Source organism: Myxocyprinus asiaticus, chromosome 23 (assembly GCF_019703515.2).
Source record: "Myxocyprinus asiaticus isolate MX2 ecotype Aquarium Trade chromosome 23, UBuf_Myxa_2, whole genome shotgun sequence".
NCBI classification, from domain to species: domain Eukaryota; kingdom Metazoa; phylum Chordata; class Actinopteri; order Cypriniformes; family Catostomidae; genus Myxocyprinus; species Myxocyprinus asiaticus.
This window is the reverse complement of record NC_059366.1, coordinates 22,473,196-22,482,857: the sequence shown is the minus strand read 5'-3', so window position 1 is coordinate 22,482,857 and position 9,662 is coordinate 22,473,196. Positions and strand designations below refer to the sequence as shown.

Sequence of the window (9,662 nt, the reverse complement as noted above, 5' to 3'; positions counted from 1 at the left end):
AATCCCCAGCATAGCTGCAGTGATTTATCTGTCTTCTAAATGTGCTGCAGTACAACTACTGTAATTCACTTCTGCTTTTAATGAGAAGCTGATTGAACACACCCTGCAGTTAAAGAAAACATCATGTCATTCAAAATGGTGGGTGAAATGAGGATCTCTTCACAATTGAAAATTAACTCAAATTAACTAAAGCTAGTTACATGGAACAAAATTTAGAAGCATACTTCTTTTAAGGAAACAGTTTACACAAAAATGTCTTTCTTCAGTAAAAATACAAAAGTAGTTATTGTTTTATTGAGAATGTTAACAGGGCAGTGTGGGTGTGGCTGGAGTTCAGATAGGCGTGGGAACATTGAACAGGAACAATCCTCTGCTCCAAGGGAAGAGAGCGTGGAGGAACAATAGTGCCCTTTGGAACAGTCATGAATCAAGCTTGAAGGACTATCTTTAAAAAGGGAAAGTTCAAAGTCACTTTAAAGGACACCTGTGATAGACACAAAAGACTCGCATAGGACCACCAACGCACTGAATTCACCGTGCAAGGTAAATAGAAAATGATTACATTGAGCTTAAATGATAATTCACAAAGGAAATACTTAACTGACAATCTGTATAATGTGTAACTATGCTTTGCCGCTGGGCCTGCTTTTGTAAATAAAATGTATTGAACAGTGCAGTCTAAATGCAGCTGTTTAAATCTAAATGTGAATTAGTGTTTTTCTGCTTGTGTTGATACATTCTGTCTGATGTGAAGATCATGTACAGTACTTTACAATAAGTTTCATGTAACACTTTACAAAAAGGTTCTATTTGTTAACATTAATTTATGCATTAGCTAACATTAACAATTAACAATGATTTTACATTAGCCTATTTATCAGTCTTTGTTAATGTTCATTTATCCAAACACTGTTGATTATAGTTTGTTCATGTTCATAATGCATTAGCTACTGTTAACATATATAACTTTTAATGTAAAATGAATTCATATATGAAGAAACTAACATGAACAAAGATTAATAAATGCCATAAAAGTATTGTTCATTTTTAGTTCATTTTAACTATTGCATTAACTAACGACATCAAATACAAACTTATTGTAAAATTACCAAAATATCAAAATGTTTGCAAGTGACACCACTTTTTTTGTTTTTGCTAATGTAAACATAACTGATGTGGGGCAAAAAGGTAGGCTACACTTTAAAACAAAGTTTACCTTTAAATATGATGGGTAAGGTAATTTTATTGTGATATTGTGTCAAGAGTTTTAGTGTTACCTCATTCCCTATTCGTTTTCAACAAAATTCGTGGTCCTGCTAGATTTTTGTTACCACACAATCAACCTGTAAAATACAATAAATGTACTTGCTTAAAAATACAGCTGATAGGAGGTGTACATGTAACTCCGTTTAATGTATCTCTATGATAAATTAGAGCTTCTATGAATTTGAGACTCTTGTCTAATTCTCTCTTTCTATTCCTCTCTGCCTTTCATTTTTGTCAAGCTGAATGGTTGTTAGCTGTTTGTTTATTAGACATATTGCTTAAACTTGTTTATATCTGCTGCCCTTTATTGTCAGGCCAGCAGTGTTTTCTTATCAACAATGCAGCTGAGAATGCAATCTCTGAGCATGTAGTGGCCTTTTATTCTGTCATACAGACCAGAATTTGAAATAGCTGTAAATAAGGTCAGACCACTAATTTTGTCCCTGCTTACAGAAGAATAGTATTGTGATTCTATTCTTTAATGTGAATTTTCAGTAAACCTTCCAAATTGTGTCTGCAGCACATGTAAAATCCCCTTATTCATTTGAAAAATGGACATCAATAGAGGCCACGTCCATTTTACTGTAAACACTAACAAAAGGTAGCATTAATTCTCATAAAAGACTGGTAATTGGTGCTGGCTGCATTATGTCTGTAATCTCTCTGCGACAAACTGTTGGTCAGTTTCTGTTTTCTGTATTTAGACAGACAGACAGGCAGACAGATGCTAATAGTTAGATCATGTTAACAATTTGTACTGTGGCAACACTAATTTCCCCTTGAAGTGATTCATTTTTTTTTTAGTAATAAAGCTAATAATAGATTATAAATGTTTATTAATTAAGCTATAAATATAATAAAGCTATATAAAATAAGTAAATATAAAAAGTTTTGTAAAAAAAAAAAAAAAAAAATGATAAAAATAAAGAGAAAAATGAAGGAAGTCATTAGCTGTGTCCCAAATGACACACTATGCACTTGCCACTTACACTGTGCCATGTAGGGAATACATTTTCAAAGGGTAATGCTATTTTCTTAAGGGATTTTGTATAAAACTAGAACAACCCCTAAAGAGTATGCTTGCCCTATAAAAAATACGCCATATAAAGCTCTAAATACTTCAAAGGGGTAACTAGATTATATTTCTCCTGTTAACTGGAACACCCAGAAATCAAATAGTTATTGACTGAAGTAATTGACTGCTTCAGAAATAACATGTTTGTTTTAGTCCACAAATGTGTCTCAGGTTTCCCAGTGTTCATTATTCAGGCTTTACTTTGGTGATCCCATTTTAGTGTGTACATTCAGAGAGATACGTATTATCACAGTTACAAAAAGAAGAAAAAAAAAAAAGATTCATCTCAGCCCCATTGAGAAATTTTGTTTCCATAGCAACAAGGGGAGATTGATGGTTAGGCGGAGAGACCTGAGGAGGGAGCAGCAATTCTTTGTAAAGAGAGGGGTGAAAGAGAGAAATAAACTCCCCACTGTGTCTGTACATAAGAGAAAGTCAAAGGCATTTGAAGAATAGACAGAGAAACAGAGAGATGATTTAACTATACAACTGTACAACCATTGATTTCCTTTACATTCATTCATGTGTTTCCCTTCTATTTTCATTCAGATGGCTAAAGAGGCAAAAATGCTTGTAGCTTAACCATCACTGCACCTCCTCTTCACCATATTCTCCTCCTCCCATCAGTATCCAATCCCCTTCAGCCCTTCTCTCCAGCCCTCCACCACATCACACATATAGTCTTTCCCCACAACATCCACCCACACGCACAAACACAGCCACACACATTTCTTCTTCATTTCTCTCCCTCACTCTCTCTCTTACACACATACACGCCCTCCTGCCTGGAGATTTGAAGATGTGACTTAGGCTGGTTTGTAATCAGATGAAAGAGGAGTATAATCTAGAAGCCATCTTTTGCTCACTGCTGGAGTGGGGATGTTGAAGGCGAGGACAAGGGCCAGGATGAGTGACATGTGATGGAGAGATTGTGAAAATAAGAGACTGCAGACTGATTCTCCCTTTAAAACAACCTGGACTGACGCCACACTCTTGGGAGTCTGAGATGACCGCACAGACCATTATAGAGAGAGTGGGCAGGTAGAGACGAGGCAGAGGAGACAGAGAGGACAAAGATCAAAAAGGATTTCAAACTGCAACTGTGACTGGGACACAAGGTACGCATTTCTTTTGCTTTTGGCAACACTGTCTGGCACCATTTGTCCTGGTTGTGTGTGCAGATGCACAGAGTTGAGATTTCACCTTGCCAAGTATTCTTAGATTTTATATAAAAAAAATTAAAAAATAATAATAATAATACAAAAAAAAACATGTGTGCAGGCCTTGAATGAATGAATAATGAGAGGCAGTGCCTTGTCTATATCATAAAGTAGTACATTCTTTTGGATGGATGACATAGAACATTAATACAATTTTATAAAAGAGTATGTTAATGATCATACATTAAAAATATATATTTGAAGTGACTTAAAGTGTACACTAACAAATTACAAATTTCTGTCTAAAAAGGGTTATATTATAGCTTTTTCTTAATGCCACTAAGAATTTAAAGAGACAATGAGCATGTTATACTGTGTCTTATGCCTAATACAGGAGACTGGACATAATTTTTTATATACTAAATGTATTTTTCCCATCTGTTGGTTACATATGTTACATATCGCTGAAAGTCTGGCACAGTGAATAAAACAGATTTTAATTCACTTCCTTCCCTGTAGTCACCTAGAGTACCAAAAAGTGTTGATTGGGTTGTTGGCTCTATAATATAAATATCTACATTGTTATCTCTCTGAACAACAACACCACACAAACTGTAATGTATTCAAGGGACTGTAGTGTGAGAGAGCAATCCCAGAGGAATTCAGAACCTTGTAGGTGGAAGCTGTTGAATATTCTACCTCTAATGCACAAAAATAGTTCCCATAAATCCCAGGCTAAAACACAATGGTTAAAAAAATGCCATTGACAGTAAAAAATGCTTAATTGACATTATACTGAATAAATTCTCAATGATCTGTACAGCATGCAAAGGTATCCTTGACTTTGTGGACTCTATACTTAGTAAAGTACTTAAAAGTGAAGTATGTGATTTCATTGCCATGGACAGGGCCAAATGAAATTGTAAAAATAGTGATTGTTTCCAAATCGTACTTGTCCTTCCTGCCCCGGCCCTCACCTTCAATTGTTAGGACAAACAGGTTGTACCACCCCTCACGCCATTGGTTAAGAGGTTGACATGTCAGACCACTCAAGCAAATAATGTTTTGATATGCAGAGACTTCAGCAAGCTATCTGTAAGCTGACTTACAAAGAGCAACACAGCATTTTAAAATTGAAAAAAATTAAACACTTCACCTTTAAGCAAAATTCAAATTCAGCATTAAATCCTGTTGTCAATTCTATACATATGGTGACTCTGAATACCTATAATAGACCTTAATCACACTTTATTTTACGGTGTTCATGTTCCTATGAATTTACCTAGGAAATGACTGAGTAATATTAATGAACTACATGTAATTACTGTGTAAAGATTTTGTGCAGTTGCTTGCACTTACATATTATTATTTTTCATTACTTTATTATAGTAATAATAGTAACATGTAATATGTGTAACACGAACACTAAGTAAAGTGTTACCTAGACTTTTTTCTACTACCAATAAGATAAAATGAACCAGTTTACCTAAGTTTTCCATATGCAATAAGATGACTCCAAACATCTAGTCAGCAAAAAATAAATACAAATAATAATAATTATAATAATTAAAATAATAATAATAATAATAATAATAATAATTTCAAAGCTACAAATAGAAATACTATCTTGTCAACATACACTATATGGCCAAAGATTTGTGGACACAATATGAGCTTGATAAACATTTCATTTTAAAACCATAGGCATCAATTCCCACTTTGCTGGTATAACAGCTTCTATTCTTCTAGGAAGGCTTTCCACCATACTGTACTGTATGTAGTAACATGGCTGCAAGGATTTGCTACCATTCAGACACAGGAGCATCACTGAGGTCAGGCAGTGATATTGGGCAATGTGGCCTGGCTCACAGTTGGTGTTCCAATTTACCCCAAAGGTGTTCAGTGAGGTTCAGGTCTGGGCTTTGTGCAGGCCAGTCAAGTTCTTCCAAACCAGACAGAGTAAACCATTTCTTTATGGACCTCGCTTTGTCCACAGGGGCATTGTCATGCTGGTATAGAAAAGGGCTCTCCCCAAACTAGCCACAAAGCTGGAAGCACACAATGCCCTAGAATGCCATTGTACGGAGTAGCAAAATGATTGTTAGTGAATAACAGTTTGTCTTCACTGGAATTAAAGGAGTAACCATACTCCGTAAAATAATGTACTTTTGCAACAGAGCAGCAGGCTGAGTAAAGTAACTCAATCAATTCAACCCATGTTTTATTCATTGAAAATATTCAAGGCCCTTCACATTAAAAACACTCTTCCTTCACCTTCAGCAGATTTCCAATGGCGGAGACTGGGCGCACTGTTTCGGAACGGTTCCAACCTTGGGGCACAATCCCGCCAGAAACTGTTGTCGCAGCTGAGTGCATTGTCTCTCTCTCGAAGACTTCAACAGATGTCAAGGTCTTCCTCCAACCTGAAGAACTACTAAAGAGCTCAACTGAAGCATCATGCTCATCAAAAGACCTAAAAGATAGTAGCCAGAATGCCGCACAAGCTTGCAATACCATCTCTGACTGTATGACTGGCCAACAAGATTCAAGTCGCCACTGTATTCCTGAGCCCCACATGTCTGATGGAGTGGGTTCACAGCCAAGAGACATAACGAGCCATCAGAATAAACGGGCATGTAGAGCATCACTGACAGTGCACAGAGAACATGTCTTATTCCCTCACAAGGACCTGAAAGAAAACAGCCAGTTATCAATACAGAGAAGCCATTCTGACAGTTTGCAGATTTTCAAAGAAAGTGCTGCTCCTCCGCACTGCTGTGAAACTGGTTCATTGTTTTGCCATGGAAAAGACCAGGAAGCTTGTGCACAGTCATTCCCTTCTTTAGTGTGTAAACAGGCCATGCCTCTTCAGCAAAGCAATACGGTTACCATGTCCACCAGAGCAAGAAGTAGTGGATCAGGCAGCCCGACTCAGCCAGCGAAACAAGGCTACATTCAGATCTGCCCATCTGGCCAAATACAAGTGCCTAATGAGATCATTCCAGAGTCCACCTGTCCCAAATGTGAAGAGGCTGTTTGCTGTAACTCACACTTCCACCATGGAGCTGTAGAGGACACATTTGCTGCATACTGTCACCCCCAGCCCATTCCTGCCCCGGCTCAGCTGCTGCCACACTTAGTTGGGATGGAGGAGACCTACAGGGGCCAGGTAGCTGCAGGCAGCTTGCTAACTCTCCCTCGGCTCATCTCCTCTGTCAGCGAGACGGGATTGGATAGAAAGCGACTGCTCCACTGTTGCAATCTGGATTGTTCTTGGCCAGGTCCATTACATCCAAGTGGGACTCATATGGATGGAAAGACCACAAGGGAAGTGGAGACCATGACCTCACAAAGAGAACTGAGGGATATAGGGGTGCAAGTGGGTCAGGACTTAGAGGAACCTCCCCAGCACATGTTCCCAGAGGTGTGCCTAGTTGAGGAGAAAACGAATTTGAGTGGTAAAATGGTGTCAAAGAGTCACAAGTCCCCAGTAAGGGAGGTGAAGTGGGATGCAGAGGGCATGACTTGGGAGGTGTATGGGGCCTCGGTTGACCCTGAAGAACTTGGACATGCAATTCAGCGACATCTGGAGCTGCAGATTAAAGAGACTATGGGAGTAGCGGCAAAGCTCTCGCGTCAGAACACAACAACATCTCAGCACAGCTCAGGATCAAAGCATAGGAGAAAAAAGGGGTTATTGGAATTGATTCGCCGTCCTGGCTGTTGTTCTCGCACCACCAGTGCCGTGGACTAAAGGGCCAGCCATACTTGACTGAGACCTCAAGCAGACATTTATAATGCTCTTGGATAGGGCTTTGAAAGCCAAGTGAAGAACAAAACTTGGTCAGATTACAATAAAATAAAACTGTCCGGGTTTAGACAGGTAAGTAAAAAAGAACAAAAATAGGTAATTTGTAGCAACAGTACTCAGTATTTGTCCTTGAATAACAGAACTGTGTAATAAGTATTTGGAACAATCATGTGCCTATGTCTTCCTTTGATTTCTAAAACCTCACTTAATAGTTGAAGTAGTTTTTTCTCATGCTAATGTTGAATAATTTAGAGAAATTGTGGGTTATTTCATAATAGAGAACTGCTATCCTTGGTATGTGTTTTCCATCATTCAACAAAGTTGATTCTGAAGTTTCTGTCTTTCATCAGTCTATGTGGGTTTGTGTCCATTAAACCAAAAAGTTTTTTTTATTTAATTTTTTGAAAGCCCTGTGATTGAGGTTAGAAAATACATGAACGGTGGCTCCACCTGCTGGTCAAATCATTACAGTAACACTGAAGTTAATGAAAACATGTACATGAGTGACAGTGTTTGAAAATTGCTTAATCCAATCTACAATTAAATATTACAATAGAAGAGGCATCAGAAGTGTTAATTATTAAAAAGAATTAAGCTTGTGAGCACAAAATGTGATCTAAAATGTAATATGAAAAATAACATATAATGTTTTTATTTTTTTTTTCACTTTTAATGAAGAATTAGCATTTGATTAAATGGATAGTTCACCCAAAAATGAAAATTCTCTCATTTACTCACCCTCATGCCATACCAGGAGTGTATGACTTTCTTTCTTCAGCAGAACACATTTGAAGAAAAATACAAAAATATCTTAGCTCACGATTTCGAACGATTTCGCCTCAACGCCATCCGACCAGCTTAAAATAGGGGAAAAATCCTGTCCGGTATTGATTCGATACGGTGACAACCCTAATTGGGAGTAAACAAACATATACAAATAGAGATCTGAATCAAAACCAACAAAGCTTCTGTACAGCGTTCTTTCTACTCAATTGTATACAGCACTGCTCTTCCGGGTGTGTCGCATGTGCGTCAGTTCTCGCGTGAACATGCGTATACTGCTGCTGACCGGAAGTGATGCTTTATAGTTTAAAAGTACTTAAATATTTATCTTTTTCACACCAAAAGTGATCATGTCTCTTTGGAAGACATTCATTTAATTGCTGATGTCTGTGATTTTTGAACCTTCAAAAGAGAAATCTCCATTTACTTGCATTTTAAGGACCTGCTGAGTGATGTTTTTCTATTTTTCTTCAAATGTATTCTGCTGAAGAAAGAAATTCATACACATCTGGGATGGCATGAGGGTGAGTAAATGATGAGAGAATTTTCATTTTTGGGTGAACTATCCCTTTAACTACAGTACAGCATAAAAAGGATGTTGGCATATAATTTTCAAGGTGATCAATTGTTTGTCATGCATTGTGAAAACCCTTGGGCTTCTGGAAAATAACAGAGAGGATTTATACAGTATTCTAAGTAACAAGCTTTAACACTTGGACGTAGAATTGTGTAATAGAACAATGTACATACATTATTTGTCAAAGCAAATCAAATGTGCCACCAGCAGCCTTTTTTTTTTTTTTGGTCCATGTATTCTATTACAATAAAAGCAATACTCCACATCATATGTGATACGAACACTCAGTAGGCTATATGTAATCCTAAACATATTAAATGTTTTTGTGGCTACATTATATCAAGTAACCACTATGCTTGCAAACTGGCTGTACATTGCTTTATATTAACTATAACATGACTTTGCTTGTAGCTTTGAGTATTGTCTACCACTATTGGGAGATTACAATGTTTGAACAGAATTTTGAAACATTTATGAAACAAGAATATCTGGATAATTTATCCCTTATTTCACTATGGTTGCGCTCTCATCATCTCATCATTTCATGATCAGTTTTGGTCTGGTGCTGAACCAAATTTGTCATTACAAGTGTCATGGTATAACTTAAAATGAACTGATCACGTTGTTTAGGCTGTATGTTTGTATTTTATTTTGGCATGCATTAGGCAAATTTAGGATTAGACGAATGGGGTCACACCCAGAGTATCATATCAGAGTTTTCTGGGGAAGATGGATTTGTATACAAAATAGTCATACTCTAATTACAAATCATTAACCTACCAGGTAAAACTGCAATAAATAAACAAACACTGGGCATAATGGCATATAATTATAAAAGAGTAAACATTCAAATTATTGTCACATTTCATAATGTTGACAGTACATTCATAAATTACAAATATTCATAATACGTCATTTCTAAATGTCTAAAATCTGGTGCTTATTTTAGCAGTCAGTGTTTTAAAAACCTGCCGTCAATTTTAAGACTCT

General features: G+C 37.0%; 1 protein-coding gene across 2 annotated transcripts; it reads left to right on the top strand.

The window, feature by feature from the left end:
• Positions 1 to 386: 386 nt before the first annotated feature.
• LOC127414200 (uncharacterized) lies at positions 387 to 9,106 on the top strand. 2 transcript variants are annotated; one of them, XM_051652057.1, is made up of 3 exons: positions 387 to 543; positions 2,891 to 3,459; positions 5,785 to 9,106. In XM_051652057.1, the coding sequence occupies exon 3, from the start codon at positions 5,792 to 5,794 to the stop codon at positions 7,253 to 7,255; it is 1,464 nt and encodes a 487-aa protein (XP_051508017.1). In that variant the 5' UTR covers positions 387 to 543; positions 2,891 to 3,459; positions 5,785 to 5,791; the 3' UTR covers positions 7,256 to 9,106. The 2 variants fall into 2 exon arrangements, with proteins under 2 accessions (XP_051508017.1, XP_051508018.1); XM_051652058.1 differs by having other exon boundaries at positions 5,782 to 9,106.
• The last annotated feature ends 556 nt before the right edge of the window (positions 9,107 to 9,662 follow it).

What these genes read in the sequence shown, in the direction of transcription:
- LOC127414200 (XM_051652057.1), top strand. Translation starts at nt 5,792, where the DNA reads ATGGCGGAGACTGGGCGCACTGTTTCGGAACGGTTCCAACCTTGGGGC.